The sequence below is a fragment of the Kwoniella pini genome, chromosome 3 (genome assembly GCF_000512605.2).
Source record: "Kwoniella pini CBS 10737 chromosome 3, complete sequence".
Taxonomy (NCBI): Eukaryota; Fungi; Basidiomycota; class Tremellomycetes; order Tremellales; family Cryptococcaceae; genus Kwoniella; species Kwoniella pini.
Genome location: NC_091718.1, coordinates 701,757 through 728,661, shown reverse-complemented (window position 1 = coordinate 728,661; position 26,905 = coordinate 701,757). Strand labels below are relative to the sequence as shown.

Genomic DNA, 26,905 nt, shown 5'->3' with positions numbered 1-26,905 from the left:
AGGAGATCAAGTCAATCTCCGTGTTTCATACAAGTGCGTCACTTTGGTTGTCCTTGTAAAGAAAGTTGAAGAATTGACCGATCACTTGTAATGATGGATATATAAGTGTTCCCGAATATCAGTATCGTCCTTCACAGACACAGACTACTGAAGGTGCTGAGGATACTGAACTTAAAGATAGGATCTTCATTTTTACAATATTTGGGGATATTAGCAAAAATACCGAATCTTATGCCTATATAGCATTTCATCAATATGTCGAGCAAGCTCGGCACACCTATAAAATCCTCTTCCTCCGCTGCACCACCTCCTCAGCAAGCCCCTCCTCCTCCACCTCCACCTATAATACCTACAACATGGCTTACAGCTAGTGAACAACGTTTATTCCTCTCAGCAATATTTGGCTTGATTGAAATTACTAAATTATGGGATACATTTTCACCTATTCTTCATTTAGATTTATCAAATACTTGGACTTCGAATCTGAAGATTCAAGGACCTTATTCTGTTATAGGATGGACAGTTGCGGAAATTATCATGCTTTGGGCAGTAGGCTGTTTAAGAATACCTATGTTGAGTCCTTCATACAAGCAATTAGGGTTATTAGCTTTACTTAGTGCGGGAATGAATTTACTTTGTTGGTTGATAATTGAGGTAAGTTGAATACAGCTTTCCGATTTGTTGTCATACCTCAGCTTGTTATTCCCCTGATATCTTTTTGCTGATACTAACCTACCGCTGCGATAGCCTAGTGTAGCCTTAGTCAGTATAAATGTAGTTGGTCCAGCCGCTTTGGGTGGGGATTGGTATTGGAATTGGTTATATTCCCTCAAACGTTATAGCGAACCATCACATCTAGAAGGAATACATAAAATTCGATTGCTACCCTACAGGTAAGACTGCCTTTCGTGTCGTCCCTTCTGGAGTTTCGTTCGATTTTGATCTGACCTGGGATTCAACTCGCAGTACTGCAACTCTGAATCCTCTATCCCTCACATACTGCATTCCTCCCGACTCCCCGGCTCCCCTATACATCCCTATAGTCTTCAACAACTCCATCCCCGAAGAGGTGTCATATTCTGTTAGATCTCTAGAGACTGGTCATGCTACTTTAGAAAAGGTATCAAGCAGTCATATGAAGCGTTCACCTACCAGACCACCTAGATTACACATAACAGATGGGGACGATGATTTCGAAGATTCTGATATTGAAGAACCAGAAATAGACCCATTATCAGCTTTAGTTCTTCATTCAGATGGAAAAGGATCGACTGGAGCAGAAGTCGACATAGCAAAATTACCTTCAGTGAAACCACCAGATTCTATGGCTTTGGTTCCTCGAAATCTAGCTTCTTCACAAAATATCCTTTTCATTACTATCGACAAACCCAGTCTGATTACACTTAAATCTGTAACTGACAAACGAGGTGATAAATTTCACATCACACCTCATAGAGAAGCTATAATTATAGAATGTCCAGCAGGAGGTCAATTCATAGAAGAGGAAAAACAAAATAAGATAATCTTGAAAAACGATAAAGCTAAAACTCCAGAATTGAGATGTGTAGGAGATGAAGAAGTTACTAAATTCCAAGCTCGTGGAGTTGGACCTTTGAAAGTTGGCTGGAAGAAAATCGTGAAATCTGGTAATGTTAAGGTGGAGACAGGAATAATAGAAGGTATAGAAGAGGATATTGAGCCTACAGATGATCTTGCTCTTGTAAGACGAGATAAAGTTTCAAAAACTCATACAGTCCCATTGAGAGTGACTCATAATACACCTGGAATTTTCACTTTATCCCTCATTACTGTATCTGATGCTTTACACAATACCTATACACCTTCTGGTCATTCAGCTGAGAAAGCTTTCAACGTAATTTCCCGACCCTCAGTACGACTCGATTGTCCTTCTACTATTCAACTCCTTCACGGTCAAAAAACCTACATTCCCGTACAAGTGGTTTTAGATGGTCAATTGGAAAAGGACTATGAGGTCTCATATAGCTTTGAATCTCTTGAGGGCCAAAAGAGCGTCAAAACTCTTAAAATTTCGAAAAAGAGAGAAGACATTGTCGTTTCTGAACCTGGAACATATACCTTGCTTGATGTAGATGGACCGTGTGCTGGAGGAGTAATGGAACCTTCTAGCTGTACTGTGCAGATGGTTCCTTTACCTACGATGGATATGAGCGTGACTACTTTACATGAATGGTAAGTCCTCCTCAATGTCAACATTTCTACTAGTGGGAAAGACTATGGGCTCATTCATCATCATTATAGCGCAATGGATGTAGGAGCCACTGCTGCGTTTGATTTCACTGGGACACCGCCTTTCAGACTTGAATATACCGAACAGCGTAAAGGCGGTCGAGCGAGGACTTTGACCGAAAGTTTCCAGACTCATTATGGCTCCGTCGTCCTTCGTCCAGAGCATGAAGGGGAGTACACCTATGTGAGCGACTTCACACGCATATCACGATATAGAGGTACTAATCACAGGTCACTATCCTGCTAGACCTTCACCTCATTGGGTGATAAACGCTACAAAGGTGTCAAACTCGACAAATCACCTATCAAGCAGACCGTCCATCCTCTGGCCAACGTCGATATGGTAGGACGAATCGGAGATACGAGAAAACATACGCTGTACGCTTGTTCAGGCGATCATGTTGACGTTGACATCGAAGCTCGGGTAAGCTCACCTCGATTACTCTGATACGAGGAACAGTCAATTGATCATTTAATCTTCAGGGTATTGCGCCTCTCAAGTTGGCTTATATCAAATCTTGGTCAAGCCAATCGGAAAACTTTACAGTTCCTGTCAAAACTGGCAAAAACAAAATATCAGTACCTGTACCTGACGAGCTCTCGGCAACAAGTGGTGCAAATGGCAAGCTCACAATCTCATTAGTATCAATTGAAGATGGTAATGGTTGCGTGAGAAAGCTAGTCACGCCTGGAGTTGAAGTAGACATCAAGCGACAAAAGGTGTGTCGCATAAAGCTCAGCCATGATAAGGTCTCTGAAGACTGACATTGTGACACCTCGTAGCCGACTGCTAGATTTGCCAAGAGCCAGAAATTGATCGTTACTGCAGGAGAAATTGCAAAAGCCCCTCTCAGATTGACCGGAGAAGCTGTAAGTGAGCTGTAAATGATGTCCGGATCACCCACACTGACATCCCTTTCCAGCCTTGGGATTTGACTTACTCCGTAAATGGCAAAGACCGAAAAATCACCGTTCGAGATCCAAATAATCACCTTAGCTTCTCCGACAAGGGAGTATACAAGCTTGTCAAGGTAAGTCGGTCGCCAGGCGAAGAATCATGATAGCTAATATGAGCATGCAGATCAAAGACGCTCATTGCGAAGGTGATATTCTCACATCCGATTCGACATTCGAGATTGACTTCAAGCCTCGGCCTGTCGTCTCATTACAGCAGACTTCCGGTATAACACTTGCATCACCCAACTCATATACCCACAAAGGTCTTTGCGCAGGTCAAGAACAACAAGTCGCGCTCAAATTCACCGGACAAGCACCATACGAATTAAATTATCGATATACTTCTGAAGGTCGAACATCTAAACATACATTAAAATCAGCTCAGGAAACCGGTATATTGCACTTATCTTCTGAACCCGGATCACATCGATACGACTTATTGAATATTGTTGATGGTAATTACCCTAATACCGATATCCAAATTTCATTATCCCATAACGTACATTCTAAACCTTCCGTTTCTTTCATTAAACATAATACCAGACCACTATGTCTTGATTCACCCCTTAATACAGATGCTAAAATCCACTTAAAAGGTACAGCGCCTTTCAAATTAGATTTAGCTATCAGAAAACCTGCTTCAACATCTATTAAAACTTATACTATTGATAATATTAATTCACCAGAATGGACATTAAGTATACCGGAATATGAATTAAAAGAAATTGGAAGATATGAAATTATGATTACACGAATTCAAGATTTAAATGAATGTGAACAAATTATAAATGAATCTGATGAATTGAGATCAATAGTTGAAGTTGTTGAAAGTGCTAGAATTGTAGCAGTTGATGATAAGAAAGATTTATGTGTTGGAGATAGTTTAGATTTCCTATTACAAGGAAAATCACCTTGGACAATTGAGTAAGTCTCGAATGTTTTCTGTACTGCTTTTTCCTCTTGTCATCATATCGTACCTGTTTTATCAAAGGGGTCAAAAGAAGAAAATGTACCTTGTAAACTGATTGAATATTGAATTGTAGATATCAATGGTTAGGTAAAAATCATAAAGTGTCTTCATCAGCATCTAGATTTTCAAGGTTTGCAGAAGAAAAAGGTATATTTGAAGTTAAATCTGTTGCTTTGAAAGATAATCAAGTGAGTATAGTATAATATTGTTGAAAGCGATTAAGGAAGGCCGCAATAGCTTATATGGTTATATAGTGTAAAAGACAGGTGGAAGGTATGAAACGGATTGTTCATCCTTTACCTAAAGCAAAGATTGTAGAAGGTGAAGATAGTTTAAGAGAAGGTGAATTCATGATTGCCATGTAGTAAAGCTTTTCGTGTGTTGTTTAACTGATATTTTGATGTTAGGTGATGAACCCGCTGCATTCGGTGTCATTTTCACTGGATCACCTCCATTTTCATTCACTTATACTAGATCAGAACAATATGGTTCAAAATCGAAAGTAATTGAAACTCAGGTATGTAATTGAAATTATTATGCAAATTTGCAAGAGTATATGAATGAAAAGCTAATATTTTTTATATAGACAATAACGGATATTTGGGAAAATAGTTATACGATATCTTCTTCTTTACCTGGTGATTATGCTGTAATAGCTATATCAGATAAATTTTGTAGATATCCACCTATAACAAGATCCAACAAAGAAAGATAAATAGTCATACGTCAAATGTAGTATATGCATTATATTCATCTTGAATTTTTGAATCATATTCAATAAAGGTATAAATGTGCTGGGTATATCATGTGAGAATTGATTTATTTAAATCGTCAAATTCAAGTTGTTGGAAATAAAATCGTTAAATAAATTAGGTGATAATTGTAATAATTTATTGAATTCATCTTGTTTAATAGAAGGTATTTGATTTTCTAATTCTTGGAAAATAGATTTGATCAAAGATCTAATTTCCTCATTGAGATCTATTTTAAATTGAATCAGTCAATCATCTACTTTGATCTAGGAGATTTAACTAACTTTTATCATTCTCATCTTCTTCTTCTTCTTCCTCTAAACTTAATATTCCTCTTCTTTCTTTGAGTTGTACCCATAATCTACATAATATATTTAATATTTGACCTCTCCACCTTTCAACTCTTTCTGTCTTTCTTATTTTTTTCATAATATACAATAAAGTTGATAAATTAGATTGATAATGTGGTAAAACCACTTGAGTAGGTGGATATTGTAATGGTTGAAGTAAATTTGGTATTATATTCTATAATTCATATCTCAGCTCAATTTTCAATGTATAGAGAAATTATCAGATGACTCACTTTTAACCAACGTATTATACCTGTACCCATTAAATCACAAAACACTAATAACATTTCATTTATATGTATTAAAATTGATCTACCTTCTAAACCTGAAGGAGCGTAAATCCAACCTTGAATAATACCTTTTTCTATAATCTCACTATAAAAATCTATCATTTCTTTCGAATAATTTTCATTACATTTTTGTATTAACTTAATAGTAATTTCTAATATTCCTTTTAAAGGTGGATTTGATTGTAATGAAATTGTATGAATTAATGAATTAATAAGTAATTTATCAATTCCCATAAGTTTCATTATTTCTTTATTTAATTTATTAATCCATTTTTCTAATATTTTAGTACCTTTTAAACGCCATAAAGGTTCCCAATCATCCATTAAAATTAAAGTTGGAGGTAAAATTAATCCTATATTTTTTTCAATTTCTATTGAATTTAATTGTTCTAAAGAAAAAGAAAGTAAATTTATAATTCCCCATGAATTAGGATCTTTAAAAGGTTGAATATCATGTAAATCAATTGTTGAATCTTTTCCACCTATTGGACGGGATAATGCTCTAAAATTAGAAGAAAGTGATGGATGTGAAGCGAAATATGGTTTAAGTTTTGGAAGGATCAATAAAGGTATAGAATGGTCAAGTTTTGGTAAAAGGTCTTTGGAAGTCATGTCAGCTACGTTATGGTAAAACGATTCTGAGCCTCGTGCTGACCTTGTATAATTGATCGTATGTCTACCGAAGACCAAGGGTCATCTCCATTTAGACGGATAACATTTTCCATCACCTTGAATTGGACTTCAGAATCAACTTCTTCCCATTTTGGACTATTTACTTTCCCTCGTATATCATGGAGTATACCCAGAGCCTTCAGACGATAATGATCGAGCGCATTCTGATCTGTTTTGCACGGGGTATGATCAGCTCATGAACGATTCTATCGTATAGCTGACATACCGAGAGCAGCCATAAACCCAGGAACAAGTTCAGTCGGAACTTGCAATTGAGCTGTCAACTTCTCTAACTCGCTGATGAGATCTCCTGCTGATTGCTCCTCCACCTGAGTCACCTCATCTTCAGCAGTGACATCTTCCACTATGGCCATTTTGCGTTATTTTAAGTCATGAGAGTGGTATAAAGGAAGATTATCTTCATTATACGAATTCTGTTCATTCCTATCCATTTTGACTTCACTCGTAGGGGATAGCCGAGGATTTAGTTCCCCACGGTTGAAACATGAGAGTCGCGCGTTTGTGAACTTCGGCTGAGGGCGATACCAATAAGTGATAGTGACAGTGACAACACGACCAAAATCCAGAAACTTTGTTGCACAAAACTGCTCAACAGGTGCATAAAGCAGATCAAGCACCTCAATAATCAACAAAGTAGCTGAGTAGAAGTGGAAGCTTGTGGAAGGTCTGCTTAGATCTTTCTCGAGTTACAGCACTATGTCCGTCCGCTCGACTCCTGCTTCATCACCTTATCCTACGCTACCAACATATAATGTCCCAGAATCCTCTTCTTCAAAACGATCAATCAGAGCTCCATCTTACATCTCTCGACCATCTATCCCATCCTTTGATCCTCATCGTCAATCCTCATTCTCTCGCTCGTCCGTCCATCCTTCTGTTACGGGTACTTCAACACCTACGTTATTAGGTACAGGCGTGAGTAGAGGAAAGAGAAACGAAAATGGAGTTTTAACACCAACTTCGAAAGATGATTGGGCAGGTATGGAACCCGATGAAGTATTTAGAAGGCTACCTGTCAATGAAGTTAAGAGGGTGGAGAGTAAGATGAGGAATGATGCACTGAATAAACAATCCGAATTACGGTTAATGGTTGGGTGAGCTCAGTCCAGTAGGTTTCAAAACAATATGCAGTATGACTGAAATGAGCGTGATGATGATAGTACCCGTTATCGAGACCTTCTGACATCAGCAACTCAAATACAATCACTTCATTCGTCTTCTCTGCGATTATCTGACTCCTTGAGGGAGATAGCTAGGTCATGTAGTAATCCGGATATCAATATTACCTTGGATGGAGAAGGTTCGCAAGATGGAGACGACCATCAACAAGATGATCTGATGGACATGCTACCTACCGCTGCTCACATGAAGCTCTTATTGGATGCACCTGAAGGTAAGCAGATCCTCTCTTAAGGGTTACTGGTCGGAATTTAACGTATATCTCGGTCCTAAATAGCATTATACTCTTATTTGGCTCAACAAAGTTATTTGAATGCCGCATTTTTGTGGCTCATTACGAGGGTCGTTAAGGAGAGTTTGAGCTCCATGCCGGATGAAAAAAATGAGGTGAGAGATTTAATCCTCATTGCCGATCACTGTAGATACAGACAGCTTATCCTCGCGATCGTATATGATATAGCCATACCTCCCTCTATTACAGAAACAATGGGAGATACTTCTTCCCTTCCGATCCCAAATTGTCCAGAGAGCGACTGCTGCCCTTCGTGCAAAAGAAAAACTTGACTTGCAATCCCTTTCTACAACCATTCTAGCTATCATTCTTCTTGACAATCTACCTATCCCAGACGCACTTGACTTGTTACTATCTCAACGGACCAAGGCATTGAAAGATACGCTTCAACATATCGATGCTGATCCCTCCAAATCTCCAGAAAAGATACGTAGGAGGTCGAACTCTAAACTTCAGAATGCAGCTATTTCACGAACAGTTGCTCAAGAAAGATCGACCATCTCGACTATCATAATTGATTCCGTCACACTCATGCTCGAGACAGTTCTTTCTGCCAAAGGGGTGTTCGAGCGACGAGCTACCTCGTCTGAAGATAGTGAAAGTACTATAGAAGAAATGATGAGGTTATTGCAAAAAGGACGATTGACAAGTTCAACTACGACATCAAATCCACCACCTTCCAGTCGGAAAAACTCACATCAGAGAAGAGCATCCAGATTGGCTAGTATTTCTTTACCTCTCAATTACGTTCCTCAAACTCCTTCCTCAGCTTCAGAAGCCGTCAATAAGCCACCTGCGGTTGCAACGGAGATCATTCAAGAATTGCCTTCGAGTCAAATATTACTTAGGTATCTACCGAATAATATAATTGGTTTCACACCTTTCATCACTCCTTCTTCATCACCTGATATCGATTCTACACTCAAACAATGGCAATTGAATTCGATAGAGTTGCTCAAAGAAAGCTTACCGGAGTGGTTGAAAGATCTCAAGAACGTGAAGGACATATGGTCTGTACGGAACTCGTTAAATAATATATTGAAAGAGGGAGACTTCGAACAGTCAATACGGGAAACGTTGGAGGGAAACGTTGGAGGGCCAATGGAGTATAAGAATCAAAGAAGTCTGGAAGGAGAAATCGGATGAACTGCTTGATATCACTGAAAGAGAAGTGAGGGAAGCTGGAGAGAAGGTTAGGAATGGTACAGAGAAAATTGGTAAGCAAATGAATGAAAATTCGAGACTATCAAGCTTATCAGTTTTTCCTAGATGTCTCGCCTGAATCATATTTATTCTCCGATTTGGCGTTCCCGATGGGTCCTTCAACTTCAACAGCTTTCAACAATTTCCGATCGATACTGGGAAAGAAATCATCGTATAGGACCCCACTGTTAGATAACGTCTTGAGTACCTTTGAGGAAATTGCGATATCAATCAAAGATGATATGTCGGATTTACCTTCATCGTTATATTCCGAATATTCTTCGCAGATAAAAGTGACCTTGAATTCTCTGATCAAGGTGTTGGAGAAGGTTTTGGATAGTCTTGGACCGACAAGAGGAGATGGTAAGAATGGAATTGAGGCTGAGATTTTCATTGGAAGAATCGCACTCTATCTTTGTACGGAGCAAAGTGGCTTTCTGAGAGATATAGCTGGATATGGATCTATAGATCAAGGTAAATCATGCGATCGAATAACATGTCAAGTACATTTTCGCATTGCTGATCTAATTTTACTTTTAAATTACAGATGATATCGAGAAATCGTTGCTTGTCTTACATTCGAAATCCGTCATAAGGTGGAAAGAGAAAGCAAATCAAGAAGCTCTGGTCCTCCTTGCACCTCTTTATGATCCGTATAGAGGCTCGCAAGAAGTCAAGGCCTCGTGGCAAGGTACGTGCATCTGTAAACCTGAATGATGTGCACTGTTGAGCTGATCGCTATAACTCTCGTTTTAGGTGATCTTCCTTCGGCCCCATCACATGCGATCATGGTTTCCCTCCAATCTCTAGTCAACTCGACTAAGTCTCTAGGGATCCCTCCGACATTCAAGAAACTACCAATCGTAGAACAGCTCATTCAAGGATACGTAGCCAACGCAAAGGAATTGGAAGGCTGGGAATCTCAAAGCACCAATCCAGAAAACGCTCTTCAGGCTCTAGTGGATATCGGATTCTTAATATATATTAGTGGACAATCTATCAAAGATGATAAGATGGTTGAACAATTCATGAATAAGGTGAGTTCGAGCTTTGAACTGACTGCAAAGGTGTATAAGCTGATCAAATCATGCTAGGTTAATCCCACATATTCTTCTTTCAATTTGAATACTTTACAAGAAATTATTATACAATCAATAAGGAAATCTCAATTACTTCTTTATCCATTATTATCACATCTTTCACCTACCATACCTTCAACTACAAATTCGAACGGAAAGTTGTCATATGGATTAGATAATAGGAATGCAGCATTACTTAGATTTGGAACACCTCAAAATAAAATTAATGGAACAGGAACAGGAACTGGAACGGAATTTAGAAGTCCTGTTGTAGCTGCTAAACCAGGAAAAAGAATGGGTTTGTTAAGTATTGCTGCGTAAATAACGAAGAATGTATTAATGCATTGCATATTATATTTGAATATTGGAAAGGGGTATATAATATGCTGGGTATAAAATGGGATGAGCTTGTTTGGTCTTCCTTCCTCTTATCAACGTCGTCTCTTGATATAATTTCAATTGGTTTCTGTCTATCTAAAATGTTTAAGATGATTATATAACATTCTTTACTCCTACTGTACTAATGACAGCTGATCTTTTTTTAGAGATTAAATCATGAGATTTAATTGAATTTAATTCTGATAATTTATAAATCTAAAAACAAAAAAAAAACAAATGAATATATATATTGATTAAAGACAAATAAATTAATGAATATATATATATATATATATATATCATTGAAAAAAATAAAATTAAAACTCACTTTATCAACTTTTTGCCAATTTGTAATTTTTTCAATTTCATTTAAATTAATTAAATTACCTTTAACTAAATTTTGAATATTTTCATAAATAATTTTTTGTTTTTGTTTTTGTTTTTGTAATTCTTTAAAATCATTATTTGTAAATTTTATAATTATTAAATTTTTTGTTTTTTCTGATAATCCAAAACGTTTAATTGAATCTGTTATATTATTATTTGGTGATAATGATAATAAAATTTCAGAATGTAAATTATGTGTACGAGTTTTTGGTTTTAATTTAATTTCATTAACATTATCATTATTTTTTTCATTTGTTATAGTTAATTTATTTAAATTTAAATTTAAATCTTTTGATGAATCATTTGCATTTGATGTTGAAGGAAAAGCATATAATAATGTAGTCATTATTGAAGTTAAAAGATGTTCTTTAGATACCAACTAATTTATTTAAATTCAAAAATCAACTTGATCAAATTATTCAATAATTTCAATTAAAAATTACTTACAATATCAGCTTCAATAAAACCATAATCAACTTCTTTTCTTAATCTTTCTCCTTCTTCTCCTTCAGTTGTAGCTGCTTCAATTAATCTTTTCTTGATTTCTGATGAATTTGTAACATTCTCGAAAAGGCATATGTGAATTGTTGAGTATTCAGAAGGAAATGAAGGGAGAGTATATGTTTCCATCTTGATTGTAGTTTCCTTTCAGGTGAAAAGGTCTTCAGATTTAGGCTGGGATCAGAGCCACTTAGCAGTGAGTAGTAGGTGAAGGATATTTGTGTATAATGCTATAATCGCTTGTCATATTCATCAACAATCTAGCTCTTCGAGAGGGTACAGTCGAGCAATCTTGAAAATACGGCGATCTCCGCATTCACAAATAAGCTCCGGTTGTTCGAGATTTCTAAAGGGTATTCAATAGGTTTCAAAGGTATTATTACAATCACCCTCTTCTGTTCAAACATATATGCTTTGCTACTTACGCATCACATGAATTTCATTCAAGGCAAAAAGTATTCGCAACGTCGCTGAGAATTTCTACCACTACAGTGGAACTTAAAGTATGTACGATCGTCACTGTCACTCTCAACCAAAATACAAAAACGCTTTTTTTGTGAACACGCTTTTATGAAACGATGCTCAAAGGATGTCTACCTTCACGAGGTCAAAGCTGGTCGTATCTCATTCGACACTTGAAGATCATATTTTGAAGTATTGAAAATGCCAAAAGGGCGTGTTTTTAGTGCGGCTTTGCGTGATAGATTCTTCCTCACACCAATTTCAATCGATAAGTTACACTCAATTAACATGGTTTGATGAGGTATATAAAGATCATTGATCAATCCTTTCATTTTAATAACTTCTTTTCTTCTTTTGGACCAACCTCCTACCTCTACTTACATTTCTATCATCTAGATTCTATCGTTCACCGACAACTCCGTTTCTTATCACTTATTACTGCTACAAATTTCGTTAATCTTCCTCTGACGTGCTGACCACCAAGCGAAATGCCATCACTCAGACATGCATTCGCTTGGACTGCGTATAAATTCGCCTCTACTGTACTGGAGTGAGTAGTCTATATGATCCACGTATCATACTCAAACTGATACGGTTCTAGTGATATCTGGCCTCTCGTCCTTTTCTTTGCAGGAGTAGCGACTAGTAAGTTCAGCTGTGTGATTAGGATCAACGTCGAGTGTTGACGATTATACAATGTCCAGTGGTATGCTGTGTCAGTCGATTCTCCAGCACAGATTTGGGTATTAATTCTGTCATGCTCACTGTGCTCGGTACTATCGTGTAAGTTTGGCTATCATAGATCAAGGCAGCGCTTAATCAATCAACTGTTCAGCTCTTTAATCGTTTCTTTCAAAACGAATAGCTCGTATGGTAGATGGTGGGACGGTGAGCTGCCGACTTTTCTCCGGAAGTCAATCTAGCTGACAGATGTATAGGTCGTAATGTTTGGGCGAACCTCACTTCTAATTCGAGACAACTCGCGATGATAATCTGGATGCAAATTCCGAATGCACCACCTCCACCAAAAGATGAAGACAAGAAGGAGGGTAAAGATGCGAAAGCGAAGAAACCTAAGAAGGACCCTGTGTCGAAAGAAACTTTGCAAAGCTACAGTACTGCTCAATCATCGGCTCATCCTTCTTTTAGTGACTCGGACGAAGGAGATGGTACGGATGATGAAGAGGAAAAGGCTAAGGAGGAGGAAGAGAAAGCTAGGTTGAATATGCAAGGGCTTGTCGAGAAAAAGACATATATTGGCTTGGTAAGTCAGCTGGTTTTCCATATCTCCTGTAGTGGGTTTATGAGAAAGCTGATCGTTGCCAACAGGTACAAGCATTTGCAGTGTCCGTAAAGCACGCCTTAAGAGGAGAAGTGGGACCATTCTATTCCGATCTGTGCGTACCCTTCATACCTGTATTCAAGGTCAATGTCGATGGTTATTACAAACGACTGACACAGACTGCCGATATAGCTACCATCTGATCGCTTTCTTGCCCAAATACAACCCATCGGCCTATCCACCGATCAATCGATCTCACATACTGGCATTATGGCAGAATGGCTTACCTCGAGACAAAGCGGGAGCCTACACCGATAAGATCGCAGTTCCCCTCACCACTTCAGTTGCTTTTAGAACCGACGCACTCAACCAAAGAGATCTGCCTGATCCCTTTGTCGATACGGAGAAGGGACCAAGCCCTTCTTCGAATGGGTCTATCTCGTCCAGCTCGGGTATTGGCTCTGGACTCAATACAGATCCTAAGGTGTTCAAGAAACAAGCTATACAATCCGCCAAGTCATTTGTCCAAGTTGATAATCCCGATATCTTCGCTTTGAATCGGCAAAGGTCTTCTCTTCAAACCGTGCGATCAGGAAAGTACGGCAGATCAAACAATGCTGCAGGCGAAGAAGGTATAACTCTAGCTACGGTTGAACTTATGCCCCCTCGACATCCACCTACACCAAGATTCTGGGATTTCTTCCCGCCTCTAAGGATCTTCAAGATCATCTACGATTGGTTCAGATGGCATAAGCTTGGTGATAATAACGAACGAGCAAAGGGAGGGAAGAGAAAGAGGAAAGCAGGCAATTCAATGGAGATTCCCCAGGAGCTCTTGTAAGCCCATTCACTGATCATGCTAATCATCAAATCATATAGGATGTACCTTCAAGCATACGTCACAGATCTGATTAGTCGAGGAATGATGAATTCCTCCTTAATATCTCCGACTCTGACAGCTATCATGGAGCTTCAAAAGTCAATATCCGATCTGGAGAAGATAGCCACAACACCCATACCCTCAGCATATACCTTCCACTTGCGATTGACGGTCTACATTTACCTCTTCTGCCTCCCTTTTCAGATTTATGACTATATTGGCTGGGTATCAATCCCCGCAACTGCTCTAGCAGCTACCATTTATCTGGGCTTCTTGGAAATTGGTATGCAGATTGAAATGCCTTTCGCATACGATCAAAGTGATCTGGATTTGGATAAGTTTGTATTGAGAATCGCTCATCAGATTGCTCAAATTACTGCAGTGAGTTCGACTTTGTCCAAGCGCCAAGCCAACAAAACTTGCTGATACCTGCCATGTCATAGTTCCCAACTCATATTCCAGCTTCGCACGTTGTCCTTTCTCATTTGAATCAGCCTTTCCTCCCTTCACTCGATATTAGCGCTCCAGATTTGTTGGGTATTCCAGAAAGACAACCTAAACCTACGGAGAAAGGATTCGCCCATTCTTGGTGTTCTTACGATGGAAAACACGCTTCAGGCCATGATCATAAGAACAAGAAGGGATTACGAAATAGGAAATACAAATCACCTGAAGAAGCTCATCAAGAAGGAATGGATCATCACGAAGATCTTCATTCTTCGCCTGTGGGGCAGAGTCACAGAGAGGAAGAAGAAGAAGAGGAAGTGGTGTTCAAGCCTAAACCTTTAGCTAAGAATATGAGGGATATTGAGATGGCTTTGAATGCTAATTGGAGGGAAATTACAGCTGAGACTGAAGATTTTATTGGGAAACCAAGAGATCAGTTGGAGAATCGTACCGGACTTGAAGTTGCTGTTTTGACTTTGTAGATATACAAATTCTTTATGATATATACTTCCTGATGATATGTACAAGTTCTTTGTGATTGGTATATGAACCTCGGATTTATCATGATGTTTATATATGAATGTCCCTATTTAAAGAGAGCTAGCTATAATACACTTAAGATATTCCATATTCGTTCGGGTCTCGAAAAACGCGGAACAGCACTTCGGACCAAGTTTATCAGATCAATTGATGGATGGAACCTGAGTGAGAAAGTGGCGCGGATTGATAAGGACCATTTCAAATTGATACTGAGTAATGGTCACCTGTAAATGAGACCACACACCTATTTATCTATTTTTATACGTTTCGGAGTTGGTAGATCTAAGGACATCGGGAGTATATTATAAATGGTCGATCAATACGTAAATATCAGGAAAAAGGCGAACAGAGATCTATATATAATCGGTATATGACTCGTTTTTCCAAAGGTGAAGAGAGGCATTATAATCTTCTCGGCTAAGAAAGAACGTATGCATGTGGGTCATTTTTTGACCAATGGAGAATCATACTTAAGATGTTCCAATCGAACAAAGCAAAGACATCGAACAGGCATGATAAGGAACCAAAAGGAAGACCATTTCGGGTGAACACGAGTATTCACAATCGCAATAACAAAATCCCTTATTCCATGTTCCCTGATTAGAACCAATGAAATTGAAAATCGTAATGAACAATTAGAAATTATATTTTACCATAAGCAGCATTTTTGTCTTTTTGTCTTATAGACTAAGAGTAACATAAGAGACATTTCTTGGCACAGCTTAACTCGATCATTTGCTTTTCATTATTTATTTTCGCTTTTCATTAAAACCAAAGATAATTCTTTCTATTATTGCTGCTCATCCCAATACAAATTCAACTTGAAAACATATTCAGGCGCGTGAATAGATATAGTGTATCAATTCCTCAACTTTCAACTTTATCATCACCATCAGAATAGCTCAAAGTAAATCGGTCCGCTTTTCCCGAAGGATAATCAACTGGATTGACTGAATATCATCTTCATGTTTTGCTAAATCAACTAATAACTCAAAAAAGGTATTCCTTTCATCCATTTTGCTATCCTTTCAATCTTCCTTTCAGCCTATCTCATCATTCGGACAATTTCTTGAATATCATCATCAATATGAATCTACCTTTGTTATTATTCTTCCTATCAAATTTGATTTTCCCGACAGCTTTTGGAGCTGCAGATTTTTATTTCGACTGGCCTTCAAATACTTCTTCTTGTCAAGTGAGTCCTACGAAAGATTTATGACATGACTTTCGATGAGTTTTATCATTCTAATGCGCTTGTCAAACTTTTCTTTTTGATTAGACTGTAGAACTTACATGGTCAGGTGGGGTTAAACCATTTACAGCTTGGGTAGTGTGAGTTCAATGCCTGATCGATTCATCAACAATCTACAGAAGCTCGATTGCTGAATAGTAATTTTAGACCCGTATATGGACAACCATTCTTCTATGAGCTTTCGACATTTGACGCGACAACAGGATTCGGTAGTGCTCAAGTGAGTTAACCATATTTTACAATCAATATGCCCGTCAGTAATGTGTTCTGGAATGCAAACTGATTCTCATCTGCAGATCGAATTGCAATTAGCAGCCGGAGTGAATTACGTCGTAGTTGTATCTGATGGAAATGGCATTGGTAAAGGTGGATCATCGGAAATTCAAACCGTTCAACCTGGAGATGACACAAGTTGTCTGGATTACGCTAGCTCAAGATCAGTCTCATTAGATTTCACATTTACAGTTTCCGGTCAAGCTGTACAATGTGAAAGAGGTTTTGAAACTTCTTGGTCTGGTGGTTCAGAATATGGTCCTTATAATTTCACTGCTATAGCTATGGATCAAAGTTTCAATCCTTATGATGTACCTATGGAAGTTGGAGTAACTAGTCAAAGTGATTGGATTTTGGATATACCTGCTCAATCAAGATTCATTATTATGTACAAGTGAGTCAAGTCTTATGTCCTTCATATTGCATTTCTCTTTGCCGTGAGCGATATTCTAATGAAAATATCCTCGCAGCTCGGCACAAGGATATGGAAGAGGAGGTACATCCGGAATTTATTCTGTGACTCCAAGCAATGATTCATGGTGTATAGATAATACACCTCAACCGACTGGATCTTGGCCTATTACACTCACAACCGGAACACTTGATGCAGCTACTTTAGCAATTACCGAAACAAGTAGCAAAGGTGGAGGAAACTCTAGTATTTCAGGAGGTGCAATTGCGGGAATAGTAATCGGGGCTTTAGTTGGAGTCGCTCTGATAGGTGCTTTACTATTCTTTTTACTTAGAAGAAGGAAGAGAGGAAGTAAAGGAATAATGGCTGGAAAGTTGGATGTTTCTCACATTGATTTAGCAGGTGATGATGACTCTATTCCAAGAGTCAGTCAACCTATGGTAGAACCTTATCGTGAACTAGGAACTTTCAACCCACCTGAAGGTCACGGACGCGTATCACCCAACAATTCATATATACCCTCATCAGACTCTAGAGATTCGTCAGCTGGGTTTGCTGGACTAGGTCGTGCTACCGCATTGGGTGGAATAGCCAATACAGATTGGGAAGGGAACAATCATACTGCAACGGAAATGTCATTACTGGATGAGGATCATAGTCCAAGTTCTCCAGGCGTAGCAGGACCATTACCAACTAAATCAAACACTCAAATACCTGTCTCTCCCAATTCCACAACTGTAGAACACAATCGAACGTTACCCCCTGCATTACCTTATACAGGACATCACCACTCATCTTCTCAAGGATCATCAAATAGCGATCCAACTAAAACGACATCATCACCACGTCAAGCTTATCCACCTTATAATGATCGAAATCAATCAGGAGGAATGCGAGTTGCCAATCCTGAATATCCAGAAAATATACCGACTTTACCACCAGGCGCTACTCATGCACCACGTAATAATGGACCAAGAAGAAGACCTGCAGATAATAATGGACCAACTTATAGAAGACATGCAGATGCAGGAAGATTCCAGGAAGAAATCGTAGATTTACCACCTTTGTATAGTGAAGTACCTAGAGATGGTCCTGCAATATCTTCACCTGCTTCAGAGCAAAGTACGGATAGGTAGCAGTTCTGGAACAAGTCTTAGAGATGCACTTGGATCGGAATTATATTATGGACCTTTTGTTGTATTTCTATGTAAATGGGATTATATTTATTGCTTAGATTTGTCGAACGAACATTTACCATATGGTGAAAATGAAGCAAATATATTTATTTTAATGCATATTAGATGATCATATCTCTTCTCGAAATGTTGCAAATTGCTTTCAGACTTGAGCGCCGTTGTGAGAAATCGGCGAGTACGGTGGTACAAGGTGAAAACAATCTTTCTGCCTTTCACTTATACATTGATCAATACTATACATACAAAATTATTAGAAATACATGATATCCTTCCACATTCCTTCTTGTGATAAAGTTAAAGATTTACAATTAAGCAAAACCGACTTTTTTCTTCTTTGGAATATCTATTGAAGGTTCGTTTTTATCTAAGATGGCAGAGGAAGAAGATTTTTTGATTTTCTTCAAACGTTGTTTTTCAATTAAAGTAGTTTTGGCTCTTTCCTATTTAGATATTTCAATTTCAAACGGGATTAAAAAAATAATCAAAATATCTCTTTTGAATTAGTTGTATAATTTACTTACAAGAGCAGCTTCTTTTTCTATTGTTTTTTTACTTTTCTCTTTTTTCCCTTCTGTAATTAATTGATTTTCTTCATTTAAAATTGCTTTTCTTTTTGATATTTTCTTTTCAGCTATATTATCTTTAGAAGAAGTTATAGATGACATTAAAGATAGTAAATCTTTCTATACATTATAATAACATAGTCAGTAATCTAAAATAGACTTCTTCAGATTTGCTCATCATATCCATTGATAACAATATAGTGAATTTGAATTAGATTTGAACAGTAATCAAACTCACCTTATCTTCTACAAATACTTTTCCTTTCTTCCCATTTCCTCCTGCTTTTCTTTTGATACCCTTTGAAGTACCTACTATAGGTGCCATGATTGTTCTGGTTAATTAATGAAGTTGGTGAATATGTTTTATGAAAGTGTAATTCAAATAGCTATTTTGATTGTTTTGACAGAAATCGCTCTTATGAAATTCAAAATTATACTTAAAAACAATTCGTTCCGTTCCAACGGAACTTTCCGAATACATAAGTTACGCTTTACGCTTGAAGGCACAACGCACTGGTTATTGCATAGCAGAATCTTATGCTCAAGAATTTGTACAGGTCTTCAAGATAACGCTATTGCGATTTCAGTCAGATAAGGCAGGCTGACGATTTCTGAGTACATTCAAGATACATCACAAATCATAACATCGCTTGTTCTCGTGTATGGAAGCGGATATGAGTATAGAAGATAAGAGACAACGCTATTTTGGTACTGGTGTAATCACAATCGATGTGAATGATATTGGATCACTTCGTATTCTCGATAAGTCTTGTGGATTGCGATTCAATGTCTTGAGTTTGTACATAGTTGTCGTCCAGCTCGCCCGCAGAGAGAAATGTCAGAATCATTGCTAGTACCTGGAATACCTGAATTCGTTGGGATCATAAAATCATAAGTCAACTCGAACCCGAAGTTGTGATTTTTGTATTATCAAAATATACTCACAGTTGAGAATATTACAAGACCGTATCCCCATTGCAAAGTAGCGTCAAATTTAGGAGTTGTGTCCCTGAGTACCTCCTCTGCGTCGCATTCCATAATGCTATACCCTAAAGCCATGAAGAAGATAGATAAAAATACTCCCAAAAGCATGAAGTACATGTCGATCTAAAGCAGAATGAACACAGGTTCATGGATCAGGATTGATCAGCATCTATACAGATTAATTTTTCTCGTGATTTGACTTACAAGATATAATCCCAATAACCATGGAGCTAGAAATAACGCTAAAGTTTCTATGATCAAGAGAACCGTAACTACGTAGTGAATTGCAAAGTATGTTCCAATTCCTATCGAATCTGTACTATGACCATATCGTGTGAGGTTAAGCTCTTTAGGAGGCTTATACTGTAATGCTGTCTGACAAATTGGTCTTCATCGCACCATCTTTGAGTCAGCTGACCAATGAATCGAATTGAGTTAGAGGGGTTTTTCTTACACTGAATGATTGAAGCTTATACATCCACCTGCAGGTCCTACAATCATTTCCACTCGTAAAGGCGGATCATCATCTGTCCAATATGTATCCTTGGGTGGGGAAGTAAACTTGACTATTCCAGTAGTAATCGAGAAAGTAGGAGAGAATAACACGGTCAAAAGGAGAGCAAGAGCGATTACTACAGATCGAATTAACTACAGTTGGGTTGGGTGATCGAAGACTGAACACTCACATAGGCAAGCTAAGTTGAAAGAATGACAAACCCAACCAACCTTTCTCTGAAACGCATTGTGAGTGGCCATCATTTTATACAGTATACAGTAAAGTAAATTTAGGGAATAGAGAACGATTATGTGTGAAGAAAGTCTTATATCATGTGCATTTCGTGAGAGTTTTATATATATCGAATCCCACATATATTTTATAGGGTTCATTTTGTAAAAGGTTGGTGATGAGGAATGTACGTACTCCTAAAATCGTACTTGAAACCTGACATTTCGACCGATCTAGATTGTTTCATAAAATCATCTGAATGTGCCTTCTGCCAAACTCAGAAGTTAGCTAGTTAGTTTGACGTCCTTTGAGACACATATGGGAATAAGTTATCCGGCCTGACTTTCATAATCGAAAAAGTCCGTCAACGTGTGTTGATCGTACTTTGAAGAGCCTGAGCATTGTGAGCAACAGACTCAAGAAGGTGAATGATAAAAGACAAGCCATCGACGACATATGGCTTCTCCTTTGAAATTGTCATCTGAACCTTTCATTTTCTAGTGGGGTGTAGCACAATGCTGTTACTAGTTGCATTCCTGCACTTCCGTTCACCTTACCCTTCCTTTGAAATGACATCCATTCTCTGGTGAGGAAGAGACACTTCAAGATGCATGGGCTCTCGTTTGACAATTTGTTTTGTAGATTGTTCAGCAGATCAATTGCGTATATATAACACATGGATTTACGTCTTTCGGACTCGTTCAGCAAAACAGTCTTTACAGTAATATCACTTGACACTTTCACCTTAACAGATTCCACACTCGTCACGCACGGTATCAACGATAACGATAAGATCATAAAGATGTCCCAAGTAAATAATCAACCGTGAGTTTTAACCACCTCCTATCGCTCTCTTCAGTCTCGCAAGGACGGTTCACTGATCGGTCCGGTTAGTAGCGCTTCTAGGGGTATCATCACCTCGCCTCCTACAGCTAAAGCTGATATGTCAACTCGATCCGCCACTATTGGCACATCTACGCCAGGCAGAGAAAGCAATTCAGGCAATTCAAGTACTACAGCAGTTGATACAGGGCAAGTGTAATTTTATCTCCTTCCCATCTTCTTAAATCATCATTCAATCGTTGATTCAGGTAACTGACATGACACCTTTTAGTATGCCAGGTCTATCGTCATCTGTGAGACCCTCTTCCGAGGGTAATGAAGATATGAAAAATGGTAAGACAAAATACGAACAATGGTACCCTGGTGATGCTTCACATGATGGTAGACCAGCTTGGTGGAATAAAGTGGTCTGTTGTGGATATGGTTTAGGTTGTTTACTTTGTCCTTGTTCCAGCTGGAATTGCAAGCACGAGAGAAGTTGAGGGATGGGTGACGGAGGGTTTTTGACGAGCTACAATGGCAGCCACCTTTGATACAGTTTGAAGAATCTCCATTTTCACTGCTAATTAAGGAGAGATTCAATGAGATATCACGACGATTTTCTGCAGCATGTAGCTCATAGGCGGATGCAGAGAGAATGCAGTACATACAACAAGAAATTCAAATGCTAGGTAATAAAATTTCCAAGGGGTATAAGCCAGTTTGCCAATGACTTGGCATCATCTTAATTGCTACTCCTTCACCTCTAAGCTCCGCTATTCATTATGACAGCACCAAAATCATCTCCTACTCCCCATTGATCCATTAGCTTTTTCACTTCGCTCATATCGCCCCGATGATTATATTGACCATAATGAGTTATAGTATCCGTTATCTCTCTCATATCTCTGAATGCCTTCGCTTCTGGGGATGGTAATATTCGCCGTAATCTTTCAGTGATCTATAGCGAAGCATTGAATTCAGCTCTCGTCCAACGTCTGGGATCACTCGATCAGAAATCCATACGACTGATTAGAAAATTCACCTTTTTATGATGTTTCGGTATATCAGACCAAGATTCTGATTTAATCCTTGACATGTATTTGTCTATCACTTGCGAATTACCCTCAACAGCAAGTAGACCCGGTTTACCTATTATCAAGATTAGCTATTTCACCATAACATCCGCAATTGGGCTGTGATTGCTAATCTGAAAAACGCTCACCAGCCAAAACGAATCCTGTCAGTCCAACATCCTTAGCAAAATTGACCATATCATCTCGTTTTTCCCTAGTTGACAAAGAGGGCAACCAAAACCAAACTCTGATTATTTCTACCGCCGAGTCATCTTCTTCATCTAATTGTTCATCGAGTTTTTCCGCCGTGGACTCCTTTAATACAGTCTGCAAACTTGCTTTGACATTGTCTATTGTACTCAAGATGTATTCACTTAGTTCCTCGTTAGGCTCCACATTAGGTATATCATCTAGCAAAGCTTGATATTGATTTCGATTAAGAAAATTAGGTTGTTTAGGCCGTATTTGGACCTTCTGGTCCCCTTTCATAGGTAAGCTAATATGAAATATCACTTGCTCTGAGGTACTGGCATACTCGTCAACAGATAATGTCAAGTCCCCTTGTAGCTCCTGAGTATACGATAGGCCTTTGGATGGTTCTTCCGTATATTGATCGAGTATAGATTGAGTAGTTTCAGGTAATATCAATTCGGTGGAGGTGAACATTGAAGTTAGGAGTTGAAGGAGTTCAAGTTGAGCTTCGAGCTCCGGGTTAGGCGGCATGCTGGAACACGCGATTTTGCTCAGAAGCCTTCCTTCATGCGAATTCTACTAATGTTATATGAGCATGTTGATGTCATTTGGTAATTGGTAAAGCAAGATAAATGAAGTCCATCATCTTGCATCTTTAAAATTCGGGAAATCCGAAAGCGAGATTGCGGAGCACCGTATTTCAATGTTCACCTTCGCATCAGGTTGAGTCTCATCAACAAAAACAAACGTAATATCAAAGTCAAACACTCATCACATCTTTCTGAACCAAAAGCAAGATCACAGACAGATGATATGCGAATATTCTGGCCAAAGACTGGTATCGACAAGAGCCAAGGTCTAGTCGTTGGATGGGAATTGCAAGATACCTTATGTGTCGTAACAATCGTGGACAAATGGGTGAGCGCATTTTAGTCCCTTCTAATATCTGCATCCAGTCTAAACTAATGTCGCTTTCAAAGAACGACGCAGCAGAGAGTTTCCGCCATGAAACGAGCGGAACAGTACCTAAATTGCAAGTCCTGGGAAGCGTGGATAGCCGACACAGGGTGGACATTACTTCCATTTCAGCCGATACCAAGTTGAAATTCTGGTTGAATAAAGATCAGATCCCCATTTTATGCTCGTAAGTTTCTCTACCAGAGAGATGGAATTATCGATTGTTGACATTGTACTGTATCTTACGCAGCGAGCCTATAAGCTTGATAATTTATACTCCACCTGATCCCTCGAGATTGCGTTTCCTGAGAAGTCCTCCTTCAGCCAAGGCTAAGCGGAACGACCATTTAGCTGTACAAGATGAATATAGTATAGGTATGAGGCTGCCTGATGTGGTTTCCGTTAAGGATATCTTGGGGCTGGTGAGTCAAATTTTCGAAATTCAAGCAAAACCCGCTAATCTTGAGCGCAAGTAGATCAATACCTCATATTTAGCTCAGGAGTCACTATCCAGTCAAAATGGATATGTCCCAAAATTATCCAAAAGTAAAACGGTTTCCCAACAAGCTTTCGTTCAAATATCGAGCACTATTTGGAGCACTATGTGTGAATTAGTGCTCTGGCTAATTTTACCAATCAATTTGTGCGCACGGGCTATCTCTGGGGCATGCGAGTACAACACATCTTTTGGCAAAGTTCGAGATTTTAGTACGACAAGTAAGTTCGTTAATTGCACCACCTTGATCTGAGCGTTGATGTAACCTCGTTTACAGTTAAACAGGTATCCTTACGGCTTTCTCAAGGCTTGGAAGGACCGGAACGATTCAGGAGTACCCATACGGTTAGTGACATCGAGCTGAAGTCGGATCAATATATACGGTATGTTTAGCATTATATGCTTTCCCCTTCTGCGAAAATCATTGCTGAGGTTGTCAACCGTGTCTCTTCAGCTTTTGGAATACAGTGTGGCTTATATTTGTAAGCATATCTACCCGTTTGGCTTCTGAGCAGTCAATGATACAGATTGACTGATACGTCAGCTGAATGTAGAACGACATCATACTGGGTTACTCAGCAAGACAATTCATTTTGGCTTACTCTCCCTTCATTCAAGATATAATCCCCGAGGTCTTCTCCGTAAGTTCTGTGACAATACCTCTACCTTTCACTGGATCCCTGCCTATTCTTCGATATGCCTGCGACAACTGATGCGATAGTACAGAAATACCTCATCGACTCGCCCATAACTGTCTTGAAATGGCTCAATGATTGGCCCGTTGGCCTGAAGCTCAACACACCACTGAGTCAATTCTTCTGTACCGCTTTAGGAATTTTGATCCGAAACTGGGGAGGTGAGTCGATAGATCGGAAACCTTGCCATCCTTAACGCGCTCTTCTGCTCTCGCTCATCAGCGCTTCCTAGATACCGTCGAACCGATGCTATTGAGAATTCTACCCCTCTCTCTCCAAATGTTCGCATTTTTCTCCCTCTTCGGGCTTACATTTACTATCGCAATTCTGAAGGATAGCGTCAGTATTCTAACCAGTCATTTGTATATCTGTCATACTATCATGACATATATCTTCAATTGGCAATTAGAATCGTTAGGTGGATTATGGAATTTGTTCAGAGGTATGATTGATCATCAGCATACCAGAACGCTAGGAATCAGAACTTATGCTGGCAATGTTAGGAAAACGGTGGAACGTTTTGAGAAAAAGGACGGACTCGTACGAATATGACGTGGATCAATTATTTCTAGGAACTCTGCTTTTCACAGTCTCAGCTTTTCTTTTTCCAACTGTTCTCACTTATTTCGGGGTCTTCGCTCTAGTAAGTCTACTACTTTTCAGTATAATACGAATCTAAATATATGCTAAAAGAGACTTTTTTTAGATTCGCTTCGGTATCGTCACTTCCCAGAGAGTCTTGTCAGCCGCACTTACCTCCCTGAATGCTTTCCCTCTTTTTGAATTGATGTTGAGGTTGAAAGAGCCTTCTCGGCTACCAGGTAAGCAATCCCTCAATCCGTCCAGCACAATTTACTGAAAGTTGTACATTATCATAGCTGGAATTCATTTCAGACTCAGACGGATCAAAGACGGAGGCGTTGTAGGGGATCCCAAGGATATGATAAGGATTACGCATTCACTAGAATTGGAGGTGGGTGTATCATGTTGAACATTGACTTGATTGAGATATGTCAGCTGATTGAATGAGTCAGAATTCACCCAAATCGATATTAGATATCTTGTTCCCTCATTCATAGAATCCTATGATCCCAATCGTTGTAACATTCACAAGAACATGCATAACATCATCATCTTACTGCTACTACTGCTCCGTAAACATTCGCTACAAATTATCAGAGTATCAAAAAGAAATTAGCGAAAATTGAATTACAATGTGCGAAAACTCTGCTATATCCATTGTCATTACCCTCAACTTCGTTGGAAGGAGGGATCTGAACGGATAGAAAATCAGCAGGAGCAATTTGAGCAGGAGCAGCTATATGAAAACTTGTATCAGCCGTTGGCTTGGCGTGGGAGGACCCCAATCGAAGTGAGTAAATGTATGATCCCCCAATGATGTAATTGTGGACAAGTGGAATAAGGAGAAGGTTGATGATCTTACGAAGAAGCTCCACAAGTGGAACAAGTTCCATTGGCTCCGGCAGAGTTGCATTGGTTGACAGGCATGGATCTGGACTTCGAACATCTAATGATATGGCGGATTAGCTTCTACTTGTAAGGTATATGTATGAACGTAAGGATGAATCGGATTTGGCTTACCTGGAATTTCCATGAGTGGAGCAGGATCCATCAGAAGATGTCTCGCAACCTTTGTTGACGTATGACTATGACGAAGAACACAGTCAATGTTGATACACCAGGATTGTGTGGGAATACTAGCAAAAGGTGATATTTCTAGAAACCTTGAAGATGTATAAGGAACAGGATGAGAGGACTTACGAAGGTAGAGATAATTGCCATCTTGATTTGTTGTTCTGAGATATAGAATGATTGATAAAGATCGTAAATATTTCGTTTGTTGAAGAAGAAGGAATAGAGGTGGATGAAGTCGTACGTTGGAGTGAGCTATATATCTTTCTCCTGATTATCAATACTTTTGAGAATCGAATCCAGATTGATGGAGGAGCGGGTCTGCCGAGCAAACCAAAAGTCGTGTTCAATTCGAGGCGTGTGAACTTGGCGCTGAAAAGGGGAAGTGGGGATAGTGTACTTCTAGCTTATCGTTGTATCATGGGCTAGACTGTAAGGAAGGTCCGAGAAGACATGTAATGTATCTTGATATGACCGAAGGAACCGAGTGCATGGCATTACGATGTACTACCGAAACGATGACAACGTTAGTGGGGAAGAAGTAGAAAAAATGGCCATGAAATTCAATGGGGTCGATTATATCCATCACTTCTTTTCCTGATGATGACCAGTGAGGTCGCACTGAGTCGCATGATTGCTTCTTCGAACGTGTTCATGGTAGGGAATACCCTAAAAGTGGTGCATGTGGCTACCCTTA

General features: G+C 38.9%; 11 protein-coding genes across 11 annotated transcripts; 6 read left to right on the top strand and 5 right to left on the bottom strand.

Annotated features, from left to right (window-relative positions):
• Positions 1–255: 255 nt before the first annotated feature.
• On the top strand, positions 256–4,910 carry I206_102471 (uncharacterized protein; the record flags this gene model as incomplete). The annotated part of the gene is made up of 13 exons (XM_019154582.1): positions 256–654; positions 748–893; positions 967–2,211; positions 2,281–2,452; positions 2,516–2,692; positions 2,752–2,988; positions 3,052–3,138; positions 3,192–3,299; positions 3,350–4,149; positions 4,269–4,383; positions 4,450–4,537; positions 4,603–4,712; positions 4,782–4,910. The coding sequence occupies 13 exons, from the start codon at positions 256–258 to the stop codon at positions 4,908–4,910; spliced, it is 3,813 nt and encodes a 1,270-aa protein (XP_019011985.1).
• A 108-nt stretch (positions 4,911–5,018) lies between these two features.
• On the bottom strand, positions 5,019–6,633 carry I206_102470 (uncharacterized protein; the record flags this gene model as incomplete). Its single annotated transcript, XM_019154581.1, has 5 exons — positions 5,019–5,176; positions 5,232–5,472; positions 5,531–6,186; positions 6,243–6,428; positions 6,486–6,633. The coding sequence occupies 5 exons, from the start codon at positions 6,631–6,633 to the stop codon at positions 5,019–5,021; spliced, it is 1,389 nt and encodes a 462-aa protein (XP_019011984.1).
• A 343-nt stretch (positions 6,634–6,976) lies between these two features.
• Positions 6,977–10,354, top strand: I206_102469 (uncharacterized protein; the record flags this gene model as incomplete). The annotated part of the gene is made up of 9 exons (XM_070202565.1): positions 6,977–7,374; positions 7,441–7,673; positions 7,737–7,846; positions 7,920–8,761; positions 8,814–8,968; positions 9,021–9,428; positions 9,502–9,645; positions 9,711–9,991; positions 10,049–10,354. 9 exons carry the CDS (start codon positions 6,977–6,979, stop codon positions 10,352–10,354), a joined length of 2,877 nt encoding a protein of 958 aa, XP_070058666.1.
• A 171-nt stretch (positions 10,355–10,525) lies between these two features.
• I206_102468 (uncharacterized protein) lies at positions 10,526–11,428 on the bottom strand (the record flags this gene model as incomplete). Its single annotated transcript, XM_019154579.1, has 3 exons — positions 10,526–10,627; positions 10,740–11,177; positions 11,246–11,428. 3 exons carry the CDS (start codon positions 11,426–11,428, stop codon positions 10,526–10,528), a joined length of 723 nt encoding a protein of 240 aa, XP_019011982.1.
• Positions 11,429–12,249: 821 nt separating this feature from the next.
• Positions 12,250–14,852, top strand: I206_102467 (uncharacterized protein; the record flags this gene model as incomplete). The annotated part of the gene is made up of 9 exons (XM_019154578.1): positions 12,250–12,311; positions 12,363–12,406; positions 12,466–12,544; positions 12,597–12,649; positions 12,700–13,025; positions 13,091–13,158; positions 13,236–13,880; positions 13,923–14,304; positions 14,367–14,852. 9 exons carry the CDS (start codon positions 12,250–12,252, stop codon positions 14,850–14,852), a joined length of 2,145 nt encoding a protein of 714 aa, XP_019011981.1.
• A 1,145-nt stretch (positions 14,853–15,997) lies between these two features.
• Positions 15,998–17,983, top strand: I206_102466 (uncharacterized protein; the record flags this gene model as incomplete). The annotated part of the gene is made up of 5 exons (XM_019154577.1): positions 15,998–16,105; positions 16,190–16,242; positions 16,310–16,382; positions 16,459–16,829; positions 16,906–17,983. 5 exons carry the CDS (start codon positions 15,998–16,000, stop codon positions 17,981–17,983), a joined length of 1,683 nt encoding a protein of 560 aa, XP_019011980.1.
• A 368-nt stretch (positions 17,984–18,351) lies between these two features.
• Positions 18,352–18,931, bottom strand: I206_102465 (uncharacterized protein; the record flags this gene model as incomplete). Its single annotated transcript, XM_019154576.1, has 3 exons — positions 18,352–18,483; positions 18,565–18,726; positions 18,845–18,931. 3 exons carry the CDS (start codon positions 18,929–18,931, stop codon positions 18,352–18,354), a joined length of 381 nt encoding a protein of 126 aa, XP_019011979.1.
• A 421-nt stretch (positions 18,932–19,352) lies between these two features.
• Positions 19,353–20,349, bottom strand: I206_102464 (uncharacterized protein; the record flags this gene model as incomplete). The annotated part of the gene is made up of 5 exons (XM_019154575.1): positions 19,353–19,472; positions 19,552–19,713; positions 19,795–19,978; positions 20,045–20,222; positions 20,277–20,349. 5 exons carry the CDS (start codon positions 20,347–20,349, stop codon positions 19,353–19,355), a joined length of 717 nt encoding a protein of 238 aa, XP_019011978.1.
• A 770-nt stretch (positions 20,350–21,119) lies between these two features.
• I206_102463 (uncharacterized protein) lies at positions 21,120–21,642 on the top strand (the record flags this gene model as incomplete). Its single annotated transcript, XM_019154574.1, has 3 exons — positions 21,120–21,142; positions 21,215–21,355; positions 21,432–21,642. 3 exons carry the CDS (start codon positions 21,120–21,122, stop codon positions 21,640–21,642), a joined length of 375 nt encoding a protein of 124 aa, XP_019011977.1.
• Positions 21,643–21,905: 263 nt separating this feature from the next.
• I206_102462 (uncharacterized protein) lies at positions 21,906–22,938 on the bottom strand (the record flags this gene model as incomplete). Its single annotated transcript, XM_019154573.1, has 3 exons — positions 21,906–22,100; positions 22,185–22,291; positions 22,365–22,938. The coding sequence occupies 3 exons, from the start codon at positions 22,936–22,938 to the stop codon at positions 21,906–21,908; spliced, it is 876 nt and encodes a 291-aa protein (XP_019011976.1).
• A 282-nt stretch (positions 22,939–23,220) lies between these two features.
• Positions 23,221–25,634, top strand: I206_102461 (uncharacterized protein; the record flags this gene model as incomplete). The annotated part of the gene is made up of 13 exons (XM_070202564.1): positions 23,221–23,325; positions 23,388–23,551; positions 23,615–23,786; positions 23,841–24,081; positions 24,138–24,243; positions 24,315–24,342; positions 24,415–24,501; positions 24,587–24,716; positions 24,788–24,997; positions 25,059–25,198; positions 25,262–25,376; positions 25,434–25,528; positions 25,590–25,634. 13 exons carry the CDS (start codon positions 23,221–23,223, stop codon positions 25,632–25,634), a joined length of 1,638 nt encoding a protein of 545 aa, XP_070058665.1.
• Positions 25,635–26,905: the final 1,271 nt, after the last annotated feature.